This window comes from Bos taurus, chromosome 26, assembly GCF_002263795.3.
Source record: "Bos taurus isolate L1 Dominette 01449 registration number 42190680 breed Hereford chromosome 26, ARS-UCD2.0, whole genome shotgun sequence".
Classification (NCBI taxonomy): domain Eukaryota; kingdom Metazoa; phylum Chordata; class Mammalia; order Artiodactyla; family Bovidae; genus Bos; species Bos taurus.
The window spans coordinates 682,359-704,655 of NC_037353.1; the positions used below are offsets into that span (position 1 = coordinate 682,359).

The window sequence follows — 22,297 nt, forward strand, 5'->3', positions numbered from 1 at the left end:
AAAGATCCCATAATACTATACATGCATAGAAAATAAACTAGAAGAATACACACCAAGTTCTTAATAGTAGTTATCTCTAGGGGTGGGTTGTCACCTTTTATTCTTTTTACATTGTTCTAAATTTTCACAATAATTTTTCAATTTTTTTTTTAAATTTTAAAGACAACTGCTTTACAATGTTGTGTTGGTTTCTGCCATACAACATGAATCAGTCATAATTTTATATATATATATAAAATTTTACATATACATCCCCTCCCTCTTGAGCCTCCCCTCCCACCCTCCCTAATTTTTCAACTTTTTAGAGGGAAAAAATGCTGTTTTTCTCAGCTTCTTGTGCATTTTAAGAGAGATTAAATGACACTTTTCTCCCCCACTACATATAAGCATCTTCTTTTTAAGATCACTTTAACTTATTTATTTTTGGTTGCCCTGGGTCTTCGGTGCTGTGCACCAGCTTTCTCTAATTGTGGTGAGGCAGGGCTACTCTGTTGAGATGCGTGGGCTTCTCACTGCACTGGTTTTTCTTGTCATGGAGCACAGGCTCTAGGCACACAGGGTTCAGTAGTTGCAACATGCGGGCTCAGTAGTTGTGGTACATGGGTTTAGATGCCCTCTTCCTGGATCAGGGACCAAACTGTGTCCCCTGCATTGTCAGGCAGATTCTTATTCACTGTGCCACAAGGGAAGTCCTTCTGTCATTTATTTTTAATTAAAAATTTTTACAAGACAAGGAAAGGCTGAGGAACTGTCACAGATTGAAGCGCGTGCGCACACACACACACACACACACACAAAGGGGATACAACCACTAAATCTGGGATCCCAGATTGGATCCTTGGACAGGAAAGGATCCCAGACTGGATCCTTGGACAGGAAAACAATAGTGAAAAACTGAATGGTAAAATCTGAATTAGGTCAGTGGCTTAGTTTACAATATTGTATCAATGTTCCTTTCCTTATTTTGATAACTGTACTATAATTGAAGTGAAAGTCACTCAGTCGTGTCCAACTCTTTGCGACCCCATGAACTATACTGTCCACGGAATTCTCCAAGCCAGAATACTCGAGTGGGTAGCCTTTCCCTTCTCCAGGGGATCTTCCCAACCCAGGGATCAAACTGGGGCCTCCTGCATTGCAGGCAGATTCTTTACCAAATGAGCTATATCTATGGTTATGTAAATTGTAAGTAATAGGGGAAATTAAGTGAAGGATTTATGAGAACTTTCTGTACTAATTTGGCAAATTTTCTATATGACTAAATTATTTCAGAATAAAAAATAATGAAAAATATTTTTTACATATTCTAAAATTTAATTCACAATTTTCCTTCCAAGCTTCCTTCTTTTTATGTGTTCCCTTTATTTATTAATGGAATTATTAGTCTCCTAGTCACCAGGCTCATTTTGACTCCCCTTTTTCTTGTTCACCTCGTCAGACAAACAAAATAATATATTCTACCCCAATACCTATTTGCTGTTGTTGTGTAATCACTAAGTTGTGGCTGACTCTTTTGTGACCCTATGGACTATAGCCTGCCAGCCTTCTCTGTCTGTGGGATTTCCCAGGCAAGAATACTGAAGTAGGTTGCCATTTCCTTCTCCAGGGGATCTTTCTGACCCAAGGATTGAACCCTGCTTGCCAGACAGAGTCTTTACCACTGAGCCACCTAGGAAGTCCCCAGTAAACTATTACCTCAAAAACCTATTACAATTCAACTATAATTGCTTCCCAATACTCTACCAATTACTTGCATAACAATCTTCTAAAAGCACAGTTTGATTTATTTCATTTTTCTGTTTAGAAAATGTCAGTGGCTCCCTATTATTTATTAAAAACCAAATTCAACCAATGAAGGTCTTTTCATTTTCTAGTCCTAACCCTACTCTTTCAATAGGGCTCCCATTCACAAACATGTCCAATAATTCTCCAAAGAATGCCCTTGGGCTTTCTAAAACACGTTGGGGAGATCTGTGAAGTCAAAATTAATTTCATAATAAGACTAAAATATTTGTATTTTTCACTCTCAATTATCTCATGGGTATACAGTAGAATTTTCCAGGTTAAAGATAAGTAATACTGTGACAGACTGAATGCATGAGATGTGAGAATTCAACTATCATTTATAAGCCGGACTATAATGAGGTTTGAACATGTATAAAACAGTGGCACTTTATTTTTGTTGTTGCTGTTTTGGAATATATAGTTGTTTTTAATAAAAATGTTATTTATGTTAATACATATTGTTCAGTTCAGTTCAGTCGCTCAGTCATGTCTGACTCTTCGTGACCCCATGACCTGTAGCACACCAGGCCTCCCTGTCCATCACCAACTCCCGGAGTTTACCCAAACTCATGTTCATTGAGTTGGTGATGCCATCTGACCATCTCATCTTCTGTTGTCCCCTTCTCCTCCTGCCTTCAATCTTTCCCAGCATCAGGGTCTTTTCAATTGAGTCAGCTCTTCACATCAGGTGGCCAAAGTATTGGAGTTTCAACTTCAACATCAGTCCTTCCAGTGGACACCCAGGACTGATTTCCTTAGGATGGACTGGTTGGATCTCCTTGCCATCCAAGGGACTCTCAAGAGTCTTCTCCAACACCACAGTTCAAAAGCATCAATTCTTCGGCGCTCAGCTTTCTTTATGGTCCAATTCTCACATCCATACATGACCACTGGAAAAAGCATAGCCTTGACTAGATGGACCTTTGTTGGCAAAGTAATGTCTCTGCTTTTTAATATGCTGTCTAGGTTGGTCATAACTTTCCTTCCAAGAAGTAAGCATCTTTTAATTTCATGGCTGCAATCACCATCTGCCGTGATTTCGGAGCCCCCCAAAATAAAGTCAGCCACTGTTTCCCCATCTATTTGCCATGAAGTGATGGGATCGGATGCCATGATCTTAGTTTTCTGAATGTTGAGCTTTAAGCCAACTTTTTCACTCTCCTCTTTCACTTTCATCAAGAGGCTCTTTAGTTCTTCTTCACTTTCTGCCATAAGGGTGATGTCATCTGTATACCTGAGGTTATTGATATTTCCCCTGGCAATCTTGATTCCAGCTTGTGCTTCCTCCAGCCCAGCGTTTCTCATGATGTACCCTGCATATAAGTTAAATAAGCAGGGTGACAGTATACAGTCTTGGCGTACTCCTTTTCCTATTAGGAACCAGTCTGTTGTTCCATGTCCAGTTCTAACTGTATGAGTTTATTGATATTTTTAAATTGCTAAATATTTTTATATTTCTGTTTTAATTTCCCATGTGGTAAATACTAATAGATACAGCCTATACAAACAAAAGCTCATTGAGGCACTCAATGCTTTTAATATAAGGGGCTCCTGAGACCAAAAATTTGAGAACCATGTAGTCAGGTCTGGCCTGAGTACCTGAATGTTCGCTGAACATGGCTAAGTTTTCTGGCCTTCAAAATTTTCCCTCCCCTAAAACAACCTTCCGTCTATCTCCCTATGCCCAAATTTTACCCCTTCTTCTTAACAGTAACAGTGCTGTCTTCTCAATGGGCACTTTAAAAACAAGAGGTTTGGAGACAGATCTGGCCTTACTACTGACCCTTACTAGCTATGTGACCTTGGGCAACTCCCTTAACCCCTTGCTCAAAGGCCTCATATGAGGACATCACTGGAAGAACTATGCTGCTGCTGCTGCTGCTAAGTCGCTTCAGTTGTGTCCGACTCTGTGCGACTCCATAGACGGCAGCCCACCAGGCTCCCCTGTCCCTGGGATTCTCCAGGCAAGAACACTGGAGTGGGTTGCCACATTGAGAATTAAATGAAAACATGTAACTGAAGTAGTTTAATGCCTAGCATGTATAATAGAACCTCAAGAAATACTAATTTTCTCCTTTCCTCTCCTCTTCTACCAGAATATTATTTTAAAACTAGAAATTTTTTTGCATTTATTCATGATCTCCTCCACTATACTTAGCACAATGCCTTTCACATAATGTGCTTGATATTGTTTGAGTTAATACAGTTGAAGAAACAGTGTGATCAGAAGAGCATAAATCTCTCAAATTTCTATTTTTTCCAAAATGCAACTAACTAGATTTGACAACAGAATCAGAATCAATGCTCCCTTATGTAGATTGCCTATAATAAAAAAAAAAAAAATCTTAAAAACAGGTGTTAGAGAACAGTGCAGGTCACTTAAAAAGGCAGGGGCAGCCTTTTAAATAACATATAACAACATCTAGAAATGCATCTCTAAAGAATATTCATCATTAAGGTATCAAAAACATATGCTGCCATGACAACTATTTTCAATTTACAGAATATATTATATTCTAGTGAAATGTCTAAAGCCACACAAAATTTTTGTTAGACATTTTTTGTTGTGGTTCTTCTGATTTGGAAGACCTCAAAAGTTTAAATATTCCATCCTTATTATTTATTTAAGATGCTGCTGACCTACTTTGAGAACATAGCTTTGGGCTGCCTTTCCAAGATGAGTTAGGGTTTTGTGCTGAGCTGACCTAGTCTCAAAGTTAAGCTGTCTGCCAGTCACCAGCGATCCTTGGTGGCAGAGATACCCACAGCAGAGCTACAGTCTGTGGCACCAACAGAGGTTTTTTTTCTTACTTGTACCAAGGAATGAAGTTCTGAGCCTAGCAGGAATGAAGCACTTCCATATCCTTCCTAATAGGGGTCATGATTTTGATTTTACATTCTCATCCCAACTCCATTCCCAATGTTTTCAAGATTTCTTTTAATGGTATAAGATTATGATGTTAATAAAAAAAAATCCTCACAAGTCACTGGTCAGGCACATTTGCTGATGATTAAAACCGGGGCATGAAATTTGAGGAGAACTTATTTGTGGAGAAAAGTAACTTCATTAGATATAGCTTAAAAGATATATAAAAGAGGTCCTCTGGAACCTTACATGTCTCCAGGAAAATATATATAAGAGTAGCTACAGGCCTCAAGGGTCACCTCTGGAATGTGTCCATTAAAGTTTAGATCACTCAAGGGAGTCCTGGAAAGTTTCTCCTAGGACACAAAGTGTGATCTAGAAAGGAACTGGTATAAAATATCTTGTCTGACACAAACTATTTTCTAGATAAAAAATAAACTCAAATGTGAAACATTAAAAAAGTTATAAGAGCTAGTAAATTCTGAACAGCCACACGAATCACCTCAGAGTTTTGTTTTCTTTTTTCATTCCACTTCTTTAAAATTGTGGCACATCACAATACTTGAACACAAATAATGCTTATTTGTTAAAAATGTGGATTGCTGGCGCACAGAAAAAGGTAATAGTTTTTCTTTTTTAATTTGCCAGTTACTAAACACAGCACTCAGGGCTGCTACATTTTGTCCCATAGGCCATGTGCACCAACTCTAAGTGGCACCATTCACATAGATTTCAATGTGATTGGTGTTCCCCGGGGCTCTACAAAACTTCACTACAGAAAGCTGCATGTTTAAAAAATGGAAAGCATATCTTTTAAACCCAACTTAGGATATGATCTATTTTGAATAAACAAATAACACTTTTGATGTAGAAGCAAAAGGGATAGTGTTTGACATCTGAGTGGTACTACTAGCATTTACTTTACTTCAACAATGTACTGAAAATGGAAAGAAAATAGCAAGCTTGGAATTCAAAAATTAAAAGTGAAGACAGTGACATTTTAGTGGAGGGAAAAGGAAAGTTTTTTTTCTGATAAACGCTGCCAGGTCAACTTGAGGAAAAAATGTAGGGCAAAAAAAAAAGACTTGATCTCCTCCATTTCAAACTTATCAAAAAAAGCCAACCAATTCTAAACAGGTCATAGATTTAAATATGGAAGGTAAAGTAGTAGTACTTTAAAAAGAAAACATAGAATGTATTCATGGCCTTGGGGGAGACAGAGATTTCTTAAATAAGACACACAGAGCATTAACTATAAGAAAAAAAGAGAAAAACATGAACTTGATTAAAATAAACAACATCTATTTGTTCACAGAAAAGACACATTAAAAGTGTGAAAAGGTAAACCATGAAATAAAAGATACTTGTAATACATATATCTGACAAAAGGCTTGAATCCAGAATATGTTTAAAAAAATATATTCCTACAGATCAATTTTTCAAAGACAGACAAATAAGCACGTTACAAAAGAGAGTATCCAACTGGCCGACATGCACCAGCTTCATTTGTCATCGAGGAAATGCAAATTAAAACCAAAATATTATGTCACTATACCCCTCAAAGGATGGTGAAACTATAAGAAAAGTACAAATGATAGCAAAGATGTGAAGCAACTGGAACTCTCACATGCTGCTAGTAAAAAAGTTTGACAGTGACCATTAAAGGTGAACACAGGAATATACCATGATCCAGAATTCTACTGCTAGTTACACAGAGAGAAATCACATAATGTAAAAGATGGTCACCAAATAATGAGACTATATATATAGCTGTAAGTCTATATATGAAAAGAACTCGTTATAGTTAACACACTGTGTATACATAGGTTTTGTGTGTGTATCTTTCATTTCATTTCTGGTGGCTTTTTAAATTGAAAACTGAAATACATAGTTTCATCTTTTGTCTTCTTTGAGACAATGTAAGCTTAAAACAAACTGCTGCTGCTACTGCTAAGTTGCTTCAGTCGTGTCTGACTCTGTGCGACCCCATAGACGGAAGCCCACCAGGCTCCCCTGTCCCTGGGATTCTCCAGGCAAGAACACTGGAGTGGGTTGCCATTTCCTTCTCCAATGCATGAAAGTGAAAAGTGAAAGGGAAGTCGCTCAGTCGTGTCCGACTCTTAGCGACCCCATGGACTGCAGCCCACCAGGCTCCTCCGTCCATGGGATTTTCCAGGCAAGAGTACTGGAGTGGGGTGCCATTGCCTTCTCCTAAAACAAACTAATGTTATAATTAAACAGAGACTATGCAATAAATATCAAAGTGGTGAATGTATACCCCAAAATAGTCCAAGTCAATGAAGCAGTTTTCTATTCCAATCTGACACTCAAATTTAAAAAAAAAATTAATTAGGGTATTCAAATTTCGAAAAAAAATACCAGATACAGCAATGAAAGGCAGATTACAAGATACTGTTCCTGAATTATGACTAGCACTATAAAAGCACTATGAGTCCACAAAAACATGTACTTAATGAATTTATACAGCCTTACACAGCTAAGCACCTCTACTTTAGTTTAGATTTGTACATCCAACCAGACACAAAGAAAAGTACTGAGAGGCCTGAAACTGAATTTTAAATTGGCACAGATGGCATGTTTATAATATCCCTACAATATGCTGAGTGTTCTCCATAAAACCAACCTAGACACAGTCCCTGCCTCGAAGGGACTTAAAATCTAAAAGTAGATGAGGCAGCCTAATTCAAAGAGAGTAAACAAACAAAAGGAAACAAAGAAGGGAATGTAAGAGCAGAGAAGCCTCATTAATCTCTCAGCTCTCAGAAGGGTAAGAGCCCAATCTGAACAGTGGAGAAGGAAAGCTGACAAGTCAGAGTTTCCTTATTTACCATCATCCTTAATATGACAGGATGCAGTAAATATTCTCCAACAAATTGTGCTGACCATACTGAAAATGCTTTGTTGTTCTCTAGTCTCAACATTCAGAAGGTCTCAATCTCCATAATAGATAAAATATATACCCCAATGGGTATGCATAAAAGACATTAGCAGCCCATGCACAGGAACTGATTAACAGTCCAAAATCTAAATTACTGAACCCAAAGCATATGAAAGTGTTATTTTAAAAATCCTGGCTCAACAGGCAATTAATTAATGTGACACAACCATCTTTATCTCAAAACTCCTAAAACAAGACAGCAATTCTTACTGGATTGCATTTTTGATGTTGTCTCTAAAGGGATATATGAGCTATATTTGGTTTGTCTGTAAATAAACAATTCATGGGCTTTCAGTTCAGACTCTGATCTCCTTATCCAGTTGACTAGAGCTATTTCAATAAGGAGATGTCAAACAATTCTCAGAAATGTCTCTGAATACAGAACCTCTCCAAGCCCTTGAATTTAAAAGAAAAGAAAAAAAAGTATTTTAGACCATGAAGATTCCTTCTGGAAGACTTCAAAATGCTGACGACATCCAATTAATTAAATTAGAGGAACCAAATTAATTTCAATAAAAAGGTCCTGGCTGCTTCACTGTCTCTTTGGATCAGGTATCTCTGGCAAAGACTGTCTATTAAAAATGATGATATCACAGCCAAATCCCACACAAAAAGATGATGAAGAAAGAAATGACACTATTGACTTTGCTGCATCAAAGTATTATTTATTGAGTCTGAACTATAAAGAGCACAATTTAGAATAAATGTTGGAGGTCATTTAGGGACATTATCTAGCCAGTGTCTCAGTCAGATCTGTAACCACTTTCCCCCAGTGCTCTCTACAGTACCACAATATGATGACTTTCAATTTCCCAAAATGTTATTTTGCCTCTAGTTTAAAACATGACTTCCTTTTAAAGAAAAGACTCAATAATCTTCCTTTATACATATTTCCCTGGTAGCTCAGCTGGTAAAGAATCTGCCTGCAATGAGAAGACCTCAGTTCAATTCCTGGGTCAGGAAGATCCACTGGAGTAGGGATAGGCTACCCACTCCAGTATTCTTGGGCTTCCCTGGTGGCTCAGCTGGTAAAGAATCCGCCTGCAATGTGGGAGACCTGGATTAGATCCCTGATCCCCTGAAGAAGGGAACGGCTACCCACTCCAGTATTCTAGTCTGAAGAATTCCACAGACAGCGGAGCCTTGCAGGCTCCAGTCCACAGGGTCGCAAAAGTGGGACACGACTGAGCGACTTTCACTTCATACATAATATTTTCTCAGGAAGATCTCCTGGAGAAGGGAATGGCAACCCACTCCAGCATTCTCAACTGGGAAATCCCATGGACAGAGGAACCTGGCAGGCTACAGTCCATGGGGTCCCAAGAATCGGACACAATTTAGTGACTAAACCACCACCATACATAATATTTCCACCATAGGACTTACATAAATAAAAATATATCTTGACAAATTCAAGGTATCCCAGTAAAAACTGTGTTTGAGTCCACCTTATGAAGATTATGGTAAAAATGCACTTATTCCAGTAACTTGAACTCTAAACCTTGGGATCACCATGATTCCTTCCTTCCTGCACACCCCATCCCCCTCTACACTAACCAGTACCAGGTTGTTCAGATTCCCCTTTAGTCCAAATCCTCCCAATGAAATGTCCCAGGAGGAGGCCCATCATGTAGAAAAACTGAGATCCAAAGGGCAGAAGACTCTGAGAAAAGTCAGAGAGACATTTCAGAATAACAAGCCAAAGGTCTGAACCAGGGAGACACTATTAAAGAATCTGGGATCAGACTGGGCAGTAGACCAAAGAGTCTGTAGAGACTCTAAGGCCCAGAGCCTGAGATGTGACCAGAAGGGCCAAGCACAGGGAGGTGTGGTGGGTCAGACCAACTCAAAAAGGCTGGGTGGTACAATCATCCTACAACTCTTCTCATATATCCCTCTTTCCAAATGTCCTCTGCCATCAGGCTAGCTCAGACCCTCCTGGACCTCACTTGAACCAGTGCAATAAAGTCTTAACTAACCTATTTCTCTACCAACACTCTGTGGTCAAAGTATCTTAAAGTACCCTGTCAAACCGTTTCAATGTTTTTCATTAGCCTTAATAGAAGATTTATAAATCCTTAAAATGACTTTGAGGATCTGTCCCCTCTCTAGCCCCACATGTGCAACCACTTTCCCCCAACCATTCTCTGTATCAGTCATAATGACTTTCACTTCCCCAAAATGCTGTCTTGTCTCTAGTTTCAAACATGACTTCTTTTTAGACAGAAGACTCTTAATCACGACCCACCCCCCTTCCCCACACACACACAATCACTTTGTCACATCTTAAATATCATTTCCTTAAGGGGGCTTTCCCTGAACCCTCCAAAGGGTCCCTGCTATATTCACATGGCACTCTATACATCCCTTTTTGTGACAAATCTATAAACGGTAAAGAATCTGTGTTCTATGAGGGCAAGAATGTATATCTAGCAATAGGATTAAGAATGTTACTTTCTTACTTAAAAACCTTCAATGGTATCCACCAACTTCTGCATTAAGAACACATTTGTCCACATGGTGGCTCAGACGGTAAAGAATCCACCTGCAATGCAGGAGACCTGGGTTCGATCCCTGGGTCGGGAAGATCCCTTGGAGAAGGGAATGGCATCCATTCCAGTATTCTTGCCTGGAGAATCCCATGGGCAGAGAAGCCTAGTGGGCTACAGCCCATGGGGTTGCAGAATCAGACACAACTGAGAGGCTAACACTTGTCAGTACAGGTATTCAAGGCCCTCCACAGTGTTAAGGTCATACTATTTTCTGACCCCCCAAAACAGGATTATCTATTCCTTTCCAAATAAGTCATGTACTTTCTAGTGCTTGCATTTCTGTAGCTTCCTCTATGAACCTGGTTTCCATGTCTTTGTTAACCAACACCATCATTTCACTTTTTTTTTTTTTTTAATATTTACTTATTTATCTGGCTCTTCTCAGTCTTAGCTGTGGCATGTGGGATCTAGTTCCCTGACCAGGGAATGAACCTGGGCACCATGTATGGGGAACATGGATTCTTAGCCAGTGGACCACCAGGGAAATCCCATTCTACTCTTTTTTAGTCTGCAGTTTGAATTTTCTACAATAAACATGGATTTCTTTTACAATAGGAAAAAAAATGCTACCCAATCTTCCAAACCTATATCTAATTCTAACTTCTCCATAGACTTTTTCCTGATTTCCCCCAAATAAATTTGGCCTCTCCCACCTTTGACTCCCTTTATGCTCAAGTATGGTGTATTTTCCTTAGTATCCAAGTTGTTGTGATACATCTCATATATTTATTAGTTTAAAAGTTTTTAGATAATACTGCTCATACCTTGCTTTCCCATACATCTTCTTATCATATTTTGCATATGCCTTATATACATAAGGTGCTCCATAAATGCATTAATTTGAATCTAAAATATCTACTATATGTAAAGCAGTTGTGTAAGGCAGTTGTCTAAATATATGGATAATCTTTTTTTTTTTTTGGTTGTACTGGGTCTTTGTTGCTATTCACAGGCTTTCTCCAGTTGCAGTGAGCAAGGACCATTCTCTACTTGCAGTGCATGCTGGGTTTCTCATTGCACTGGCTTCTCTTGCTGTGGAGCACAGGCTCTAGGTACAGGGGCTTCAGTGGTTGCAGCTTGTGGGCTCAGTAGTTGTGGCACACAGGCTTAGCTGCTCTGTGGTATGTGAAATCTTTCCAGACCAGGGATTGAATCCATGTCCCCTGCATTGGTAGGATTCTTATCCACTGTACCACCAGGGAAGTCCTAAAATTATCTTTAAAGTACAAAAGATACCTGTGAAACAGATGGGTGCTAAATGGAATGAGAAAATCACATTATGTTACAAGTATAAAAAGAGAAATAAATCTTATTTGCATCTCAAATAAATGCTCTTTAATCAAAAGGTAATATATATTTAGAGACTCATTAATTTTGTATTATACACAAAGCTAAACATTCAGAAAACTACGATCATGACATCTGGTCCCATCATTTCATGGGAAATAGATGGGGAAACAGTGGAAACAGTGTCAGACTTTATTTTCTGGGGCTCCAAAATCACGGCAGATGGTGACTGCAGCCATGAAATTAAAAGACGCTTACTCCTTAGAAGGAAAGTTATGACCAACCTAGATAGGATATTAAAAAGCAGAGACATTACTTTGCCAACAAAGGTCCGTCTAGTCAAGGCTATGGTTTTTCCAGTGGTCATGTACGGATGTGAGAGTTGGACGGTGAAGAAAGCTGAGTGATGAAGAATTGATGCTTTTGAACTGTGGTGTTGAAGAAAACTCTTGAGAGTCCCTTGGACTGCAAGGAGATCCAGCCAGTCCATCCTAAAGGAGATGAGTCTTCAGTGTTCATTGGAGGGACTGATGCTGAAGCTGAAACTCCAATACTTTGGCCACCTCATGTGAAGAGTTGACTCACTGGAAAAGACCCTGAAGCTGGGAGGGATTGAGGGCAGGAGGAGAAGGGGAAGACAGAGGATGAGATGGCTGGAAGGTATCACCGACTTGATGGACATAAGTTTGAATGAACTCCAGGAGTTGGTGATGGACACGGAGGCCTGGCGTGCTGTGATTCATGGGGTTGCAAAGAGTTGGACATGACTGAGAGACTGAACTGAACTGAACTGAAGATCCCCACATTTATTTCACTTCTGACAATTTAAAATACAATTTTAATTCAAGTTTCATGTAGCAGCAAAACAGTACCACTGCTCTGTATTTATTTTTATGACCATTTTTGCTGTTTGCAGGACAAAAGGAAAACAGCACATAACATTAGTTAAATGTGATGAAAATTACAAGTCAGAAAAGGCCACTGTAGTTACCTAGTTCAACCCACTAAATTTCTAGATAAAGAAAATAAGGACTATGAGTTTCTTGGCCAAGGTCACAAAGCGAAAGCCAGGACAAAGGCTCAGACCATCTGACTTCCACTTTAAGCACTCTTCCTACTGCAAAACAATACTCATCTCAAGGCTGTAATAACTAGAGCACATTATTTTCAATTGACACTAAAGCCAACAATGCTCCAGTACTGAATTAAGGCCATTTGCACATTTCAGTCATGCTCAAGAGAAACCAAAGTGTGACGAATGAAGGAATGAAAAGGAATTCTTATTATCTTTTCCCAGGAGGCTTCTCCCTTATAAACGGATAGAAATGAACACTACTTTACAAGCTTTGAGGGCGTCTGTGTTCAGACACTCTGAAAAGCAAGAAAAACATGATAGGAAATTACATACATAATAGAATTTTGACACATGATGGAACATGCAACACAGAGCATTTTAAATGCTACATTATCAAAAGTTATCATTTATTTCATAGTAACCAAGAAAGATATGCTTCAGGGAAAAAGAAAAAAAGGCAGCAGCCTATTTCTCAAAGCCTACTTAAAACATAAACCTATCTACCAATATTTACATTTTTACAGTTTCATCCCTAATAACTGGCACATAGTAGGCACTTAATAAGCATTTTCATAATAAGATAAGAAATCTCTCTTAGTATCACCCAGTACTATTCTTGAATACTGCAGCTGTACCTCAGTGACTATAAAATGCTGCTACTTGTAGTAGAAAATAATGAGCACTGACAGTTTGTATCAAACAGAAATGTTCCAAGACTAGAACATTTTACGTGTTGTGTACGTGTATGTCTGTATGTGTGCTTGTATGTATGTATATGGGTTCATTGGCTTTCTCTCTCTATATATGTACACATATAGGTATATGTATGAATATATGGTAGGCTTCCCAGGTGGCTCAGTGGTAAAGAATCAGCCTGCCAATGCAGGAGACAGGAGATCCAGGTTCGATCCCTGGGTCAAGAAGATCCCCTGGAGAAGGGAATAATAGCAATCTATGCCATTATTCTCACCTGGGTAATGCCATGGACAGAGGAGCCTGGTGGGCTAAAGTCCATGGGGTCACAAAGACTGAGCGACTGACCATGCATGGATGCATAAATATATGGCATGTATTTCCGACAATAGTGATCTTACCTAAAGATCTTATGCTATGGGACAGTGATTTTGAAACTTTAATTACAGCAATTACTAATAAAAAAAAAGGATTATACACCACAACCTAGTACATATAACACACATGCACAGGAACACACATACATAACTAAAACTAAGGTCTCATGAAACACCATTACTATATCCAAAGCACTAATATTTTCTATTCTATTTTTAAAGCTGCTGTTTGTGATCCACTAAACTGATTTTGTCACCCCTGTTCTGAAAGCTCATAAAAGTGCAAGAAAACATTAAAATATCAGCAAGGTGCATTGATTCCTTAGACCATAGCCTAGAAGCCAACCAGACACTGGCAAAATGAAGACTAGAAATCCCTGGTAGCTCAGACGGTAAAGAGCCCGTCTGCAATGCAGGAGACTGGGGTTCAATCCCTGGGTCATCAGGAAGGTTTCCTGGAAGGAAATAGCAACACCCCACTCCAGTATTCTTGCCTGGAGAATCCCATGGACAGAGGAGCCTAGTGGGCCACAGTCCATAGGGTCACAGAGTCAGACACAACTAAGCAATTAAACAAAAGATGCCAACTAGAGATGGGCAAAATTAAGACTAGAAATCACTAAACACTATTCATTCCAAAATCTATGTTGAATGCCAGAAGGATGTTATTATTGTGTAAGTAAAAAATAAAGACCATAAAACAGGTCAAAAATTTTAAAGGCATCAAATAACATATATTATGATCACAATGGAATTAAGTTAGAAGTAAGTAACAGAAAGCTCTATAACATCCCAATTATTTGGAAAATAAATCATGTTTTTTAAATAACTCAAGGACCAAAAAGGAAATCAAAAGGTAAATTAGAAAGTATTTTTAACTAAATGAAAATATAACACATTAAAACTAGGGGGAAGCAATAAAACACCCTCAAGAGTTTTACGGGTTTAGAGAAGAACAACAGGCCCAGGTCACCACCTCAGCTGGGTTCCCTCTCAGTTCAGTTCAGTCGCTCAGTCGTGTCCGACTCTTTGTGACCCCATGGACTGCAGCACTCCAGGCTTCCCTGTCCATCACCAGCTCCCAGAGCTTACTCAAACTCATGTCCATTGAGTCGGTGATGCCCTAGAGCAATCCAAACTGCTCACAAAATGAGGGTGGCAACCTGGAGGGAAAACCGTTGGGTTAATTTTACTGCTAATAAAGGTGAAGGAATCAACCCCCACCTCACCCCAGATAGAAAGGCTTTCCTAAATCTGAAAAGAGAGTAGGAATCTAATAAGCTGTCAGTGAAAGAGAAGAGCCACGCAAACAGGATAATATGAATAGAGAAGAGTGGGGACAACATCCAGGAAAAGGCAAGACAGGAAGCTGCAGAGCATGGTGGTGATTCGACCCACAGTGGTAGATAAAGTGTGTCATGGTGGTTTCCTCCCCATACTGAGGACAGCTCCTGGAGCATAAGAGCCTATCTATTACTACTGTCTAATGTAAGTAACTGAACCTTCAGATTCTGCCCAGAACCAAGTAAAATTTGGGGGGGAAAACCCTCAGCTTCTCAGAGGCCATCTAGACCAACAAAAATAGAAACTGTCTTGCCTTCAATTATTCTGAGGTGCCCTGAGGCTCCCTCCAATACCCAAACCTGCAAATCTGGATTATATTAAATATTCCAGTTTTTGTGTGTTTTTTTTTTAAGATTTATTTTGGCTGTGGTGTGTCTTTGTTGCTGTGAGTGGGCTTTCTCTGGTGGCAGTGAGTAGGGGCTACTCTTCATTGTGGTGCATGGGCTTCTCATCATGGTGGTTTCTTCTGTTGCAGGCACTGGCTCTAGGTGCATGGGCGTCAGTAGTTGTGGCAAATGGACTTAGTTGCTCCAAGGCATGTGGGATCTTCCTGGACTAGGGATTGAACCCATGTCCCTTGTACTGCAAGACAGATTCTTAATCACTGGGCCACCAGGGAAGCCCTATTCCAGTATTTTTTAAGCCAGCATACAGGGTTAAGAGGAGACAGGATAAGTATTTAAATACTTATTTTTAATTAAACATACTCTCAATTTATCCAGTGTTCAAAAAGGGGAAGGGGGAGCCAATTCATTATAGACAACCATTAGCTCAGTTTGATGGAAAGTATTACTAACTGATCACTCTGATTAGTGGTGTTCATTAAATATGTTTTCTACATGTATTTCAGGGAAATAAAATGAATAAGGATGCTACTTTGCTTTGCTGGAGGCAATCCCACATCCTGCTAGGTTTAGTTTTTGTATGTGCCTGGCTTCCTAAAATAGGCATAAACTGCCATATTTAGATCTATGCTATTTATTTCCACAGAGAAGGAACCTCAGAACTTTTAAAGTAGGATAGGTTATCTAATCTTTTTACAACTTTGTTGTGATAAAGGAAGAACAAATACATGATCCTGGAGGCAAAAGAAAGACTGAACTTAATTACAAAGATTTAAAGGCAGAAAAATTCATACAGTGTCTTTTTAGAAAAAGCATATTTTCTTCCTTTCATCTCAAGGCAAACCATTTATCTACCAAGAAGCACAAATACTGTGTTCCTTCTTTTTAAAACTTTTTAAGTCATATCCTTTTTAATGGAAGAAACCTGGAGTCTTAATCTTATAATCTGAAAATCTTTCTAACATATCTGAACTGTTGACTACTTTTCAAAGCCATTATAGGAACTAACAGCTAGATTAATTCATAAAACATTTTCTCAAAAAAAACTTCACAATGAAATTTTCTTTTGACAGAACATTTATGAATTACAACCATTTTTTCCTAAATTCTTTCACAGGGGAAAAATTTTAAGTTATGGAACAAAGATAAACAAAGTTATATTATTCTTTTACCATGTTAACTGGTCTAGTGCACATCACTTTAAAGCTGAAATTTACAATGCACAGTCAACACACTGAGTGATGTATCTATGAAGATGATTAAATATTCCAAGGTATTAATTATAACACCACTTTACATTTGTATAGAATGTTTCAGTTTGCAAAACATGTCCATAAATTCATTTGACTCTATGTCCTTCAATTTAAGTACAACAGATAGAAGATGTGAGTCCATCTGGATATACCGAAATAGTTAAGAGCATGGATTCTGGAGCCAACTGTCTGGTTTGGACTCCTAGCGCTGCCACTTACAATTACAGAATGTGATTCTGAGTACATTACTCAACATCTTTGTGCCTTAGTTTCATCATCTGTACAATGGGGATAATAATCATTTCTACCTCGTGGGTCCACTAATGATTAAATCAACTAATATATGTCAAGTACTTAATCCAGTGTTTAGCAGACAGTAACCATTATATGTCATACATGCCAATTTTACTTAGCAGCAGCATAACTGTATGGATAGGGAAACAAGCTAGTAAGTCACAGAGCCAGGAATAGAAACCATAGCTTCTTCTCCCATTTGATGTTTCATCCACAAAAGGCTGGGGTTTTGTTGTTGTTGGGGCTTGTTGTTGTTGTTGCAATTTTGAAGTATCAGAAGGTTTTCTAGACTGACAAAAATCAGTGTAATCTGAAATTGTACAAATCAAAAAATTCAACAGCTCAAAACACTTATAAAGTTGTATTTTAATCTATATTATATATATACATTTTAAGTTAAACTGAAATTAAATTAAAAATATAAATATTCCATTTTGTTGACATAAGTATATATACACTGAGGAACAGTCATCTGTGTTGCTATATTTGCAAAGCAAAACTCAAATCTAGAAGGAAAATACTAAGATGATAACTGTGTTAGAATTTCCTTTTTTTTTTTTCTGGTTTTCAAGACATTTAGGACTATGATATTTGCAATTTAAAAAATGATTTCCAAAATATGTTTACAAAAGTTGGTATTGATAGAAGAGAGAGAGAGTGTGTCCAACTCTTTGCGACCCCATGGAATGTAGCCTGCCAGGCTCCTCTGTCCATGGGATTTTCCAGGCAAGAGTACTGGAGTGGGTGGCCATTTCCTTCTCCAGGGGATCTTCCCAATCCAGGGATCGAACTCTGGTCTCTCGCATTGCAAGCAGACGCTTTAGCAAGCAGACGCTTTACCATCTGGGCCTCCAGGGAAGCCCCACTGATAGAAGAAAAACTTCAAAAAAAAAAAAAGAAAAGAATAAAGAAGAAGAAACACTTCAGAATTAATTCTGGAAAATAATAAATGTCCACCTGAAAAACTATACTCCTTTTTCAGACATGTTTGAGGGTATCCTTCCTCAGACTTTCTTCGAATTTTTTCCCTTTGGTGATTTAAGTGACTGTGACAACATCTTCCACTGTATCTAAAAATAGGGAAAGAGTGTGTGAATTTATGAGCTGAAATGCAAAACTGGCACTGGATGTCTAAATTAGAGTATTAAATTACTTAGCATACTCTTAGCATAGAAATATATTTTAAGCACTCATATCCACATGCTTTGTATATTCATACAAATACATTTAATTCAACCATCTTTCATCTTTTCCTATGAAGTGAAAAACCGTGAAGTCATGACCTTTTTAAAACACGCCAAATCACTTCTTAAGAGATTAACTTGGACAAAGCACTCCACTCCAGACCTCAAGCTCCTTCTCTGAACAACAGTGAGTACACTAGAATGTCAAGTCAGTGGTTCACGACCTTTTTTCCACAGCAGCCCATCTGAGGGACTCACCAGCATCTCTCCATTTACAGCAGTGGTTCATTCAGTTCAGTGGCTCAGTCGTGTCCAACTCTTTGCAACCTCATGGACTACAACAGTGGGGATGGTCTGAAATGTCCCATGGTTGATTCTGATGTACTACCCTAGAAGCTGTTCCCCTGCCTTTCACTCCTGAAAGTTCTTTAAGGTTCTGCACAGTTCCAAAGCCTGCCACTGTAGGCCCAGGAAAATTGCAACCCAATGACCTTACCTGACAGTGTTACTTTAATACATTTTAAAAGAAAGGCCAGAAGTTAATAACATGGATTCTTTTGTTGAAGCACGGAAGATTCAAAAAGAATTTATATATTGATGATATCAAAGAGGGCTCTGTAACTTAACTGTTTATATGGCAAACAGCACACCTCCCCTGGAATTCACTTCTCATCAAGAAGGTAGTAAAGAAAGAGAAAATGTGGTGAATCAAACAAAATACTTCCTAAAGTTGAGAGTGGTCTGAACAAGTGATTAATGGGAAAGAGATCTGTACAAGTCACTTTTTTTGGTAACAGAGAAGGGAAGCCAAAGATTGACACACAGAGAAATGGGATGCTATGTCATCCCCGTTTTGTTTTTTTTAACCAGACAACTCTGTTATAAACTAATAATAATAGTGACTAAAAATATAATTTGGGTATGTGCCATATTTTTATAAGCCAAATACATTGGCTCAGCAAGGAGATTGATAAACTGCCCAGGACACTTAACAGTGTCCATTTTCTTTGAATGTCCACTTACTGTCGACAAATTTTACACTATTTGAAGCTACTGTACATGCAGTCTTGCAAAAAACTCTCACAACTATGGAAGAAGGAAATGGAATTTTAAGACTTGCTTGGAAAATGTGTGTTGACCTCAAATGTGAGCCAACATTACATCATCATTTAAAAGTACACAAGGCATGGCAAAGATGCTGAGTGGGGTTTCAAAATTAGAATCATGTATATGAAAAAAAGTGTGTAACTGCATTATCTTCCAATCAGAAAACATATTAATCAATACATGCTGATTTTAGCTATGTGCTTTACAGTGAGAGTAACCTTAACAGGCACAAAAAAGAACAGATTTCTCAGATCTATCATTTGACCCCTCCCCTTCACCACCACCAAATTGGCTGGGTCAGAAAGTTGCTGTCCTCTGTACCAGAAGATGACATCAATGGTGACTGAGAATACAATGTATACTTGCCTATCACTGCCCTATTGATTCGTGCCTGAAAAAGTTGATAAAAAAATTTTTTGGTAGTATTTCTTCTGAAATCCTTTACAAAATATGCTGTCCATTGCTGGCTTAACTTGCTGAACGCACTTCCCATTAAAAAAAACAAATTCTCAGTGTTCTCCACGTGAACCATAACAGTAAAGCCTAAAACTTGTGAAAATGAACAGACCAAATAACCCAACAAGAAACAAAGTGAACAGAAAGAAAACGCCCCAACCTCAGGTCTGTAACATGTTCACATTAGAGACGGTAGCAAAAAACATTTAAGAGAAAACAATTCTTTACACTGAGTTGGGACGGACACATATTTGTTTAATGTATACACATATTTCTTCCTCATTCTATACCCATGTGTCAAAGCATGTAACTATTAAATTTGTGACAGTTTCTGTTGTGTCTCAAACTTTACATATAAGTTTATCATGGCGAGGAAAAAAAAAAAACTTGCTTGGCTTGACTCACCATGAATCACAGCCAGGAGGTCATCTTGTTGTGTATCAGCAACTATGTTTTCACTACAGCTATGTGACCTCAAGTGGCAGCAGCAGAGGCACCAAAATAGAAAGGGCAGGAGGCTTCTCCTGGTTTCTCGGCCCCAAATGGTCTTTCCCAGCCCATTCGGGCATCTGAGCAAGAGCCAACCGCAGAGGAGAGAAAGAACAAACCCAACAGCTCCGCAGAGAAAGGTTGCAGGCCCACCACACCTTCCATGCCCTCCCGGGAGCACGGGAAGGCAAGATCATAAAAGAGGACAGGCTTCAGAAACAGCATGAAGAAAGCAGCATGACAAGGGCCAAAGCTAGCCGGGTGTGAGGCAAAATCCAACAGTAGCCGAGCGGCACATATTCTGGGAAGGTCTGGAGACAGAAAAGGCTCTCTTGACAGGGATCCCCGGGCGCAGCTTCGGCATGAGCGCACATCGGGCCCCCTGCCTCCAAGCACCTCCAGCACCCGGGACCTGTCGCTGCTCCCACCTCACCTGTCGGGTGCCCGCTGGCCCCGCCGGCATCTCTGGCCCCCGGTCCCCGCCCTAGCCCATCCTCCCTGCACGCTCCCTCCCAGCGCGTCTCCTGGGACCACCACTGGGCTCAGCGTGGGCAGCGAGCCGAAGCCCGCCCCGCTGCCCCAGGCCCGGCCCCGGCACTCACTTTCTGAATCCGCTTCAGCGCCATCGGTCAGGGAGGGCAGCGGGGACACCGGCCGGCGGGGCACGGCTGCAGGGCTCGGGGGCGTGGGGTAGTGCGGGCTCGGATCGCCGGCTGCTCGGCTGGCTCAGCCGGATGGGTCCCCGGTTCGCTGCTGTCTAGCTAGCTCTGGGCGCGGGTGCCTGCTCCGAGTGCGCCCGAGCACTAGTGTGCGAGTGTGCGGGCGGGGACGCCGGCGAGACTCTTTTGTTTCCGCTTTTGCTTCTGGGAAGGAACCTGCGGCCGCCCGGCCCCGCCCCCTCCCGCCGAGCATACTGGGAAATGTAGTTCCTGCATCCTACTCGGCCACTGCCCAGGTCGGAGACCTTCACCCACTGTCTGGGCTCAGAGGTGCCAGGTCTGGGTTAGTCTCTGCAGATGGATTTTGATCAAGTAACTGAAACTGGAGTTCCCAATCTGTAAAATGAGAATAACAAATTAGCTCGAAAAACATGTACCGGATTCTAATGTGTGCTACAGCTAGCTCATCTTGTAATTTTTTTTTTTTTTCATCTTCCCCTTTTCTGTTACCAAATCCTCTTCTCAAGAGTTAGAGTGCCCTGGAGTTCCAATCTCAGACCTCTCGCCATTAATATCTTCCTAGACGATAGACCTTGTATCCTCCCGTGAACTGGAAGGCCACCTAGCATAGCTGGAGAAGCATGGGCTTTGTGGACTGACCCCTCTCCTGGGATAGAATCCAAGCTCTGATCCCTATCCACTGTGTGACCTTGTAGCACTTAAATTCTTTAAGCCTCAGTTTCTGCGAGTCCAAAGAAAAAATAATCTCCATATATTATTGTAAGAATTAACTGATATTAATATAATGTGCTAAACACACTACCTAATATGTTGAAAGTGCTCTATAAAAATTATTTCCTTGTTTTTATGTACATGATAATGATTTTAAGATCTCTCTTTCCAGCCAAACTCTTACCCCAGTTTCAGCATTTCATGTCCAAAAACCTCCTGGACATGTCCACATTTATTCCCTGTGGCCAGGAATCAGAATGTGTTATAAGGCGAGGGTTGGAAGAAAGCTTTCCAGGAAAACCTAAACAATAGCCACCATACCATTCTAAATGCTTACAAAGAGCAAGGAACAAAAATCCACTCAGGTAACTTAAAAGAAAATGTTCAGGGAAATAAGATAGTGAAAGAATGATAGAAATATTAATAGAATCTGAAACTTAATTTAGAAGCCTTTCATTCTCCCTTCTCACCACCCCCTACATCCAAAATAAACATAAAAACTAAAACCAGTCTGGAGTCTGACTACTCTCTTATTTTTCTTTTCCTGAGATCTTGGTTCTCTCTGCATGCTGGCCTACCCTCCTTTTTCCAGCTCCCCCTTAACTTCTCTTGTACAGGGTATGAGCTCCCACCGCCCTTACTCCACTTTCTGACACTCTTCAAGCAACTGTTTCTGCTGCTAAATGGCCAAGCCTTTTGGTACTCCCTATTTATCTCCCTAAAGGGAAGAATCCCATTGACACAATTCATCTTTTTACTTCAGGCTATACATTTTCAGCTAATGAGCAAAGTATAGATTGACCACTCTTGGATTAGTTTGCCAACCATGGTCCAATCAGCT

At 39.7% G+C, this 22,297-nt stretch overlaps 1 protein-coding gene across 3 annotated transcripts in view; it reads right to left on the bottom strand.

The window, feature by feature from the left end:
* The window catches only part of UBE2D1 (ubiquitin conjugating enzyme E2 D1), a 36,549-nt gene extending 15,607 nt beyond the window's left edge, over window positions 1–20,942 (bottom strand). The window contains exons 1-2 of one of the 3 annotated variants that reach the window (XM_059881916.1): window positions 20,668–20,885; window positions 11,766–12,051 (exon numbers count right to left, since the gene is read on the bottom strand). In XM_059881916.1, the coding sequence (XP_059737899.1) occupies window positions 11,766–11,939 (174 nt within the window). In that variant the 5' untranslated portion in view covers window positions 11,940–12,051; window positions 20,668–20,885. Of the gene's footprint in view, window positions 1–11,765; window positions 12,052–14,570; window positions 14,758–20,667 lie in introns of all 3 variants that reach the window. The other 2 variants (XM_059881917.1, NM_001038167.1) reach the window with 2 other exon arrangements.
* Window positions 20,943–22,297: the final 1,355 nt, after the last annotated feature.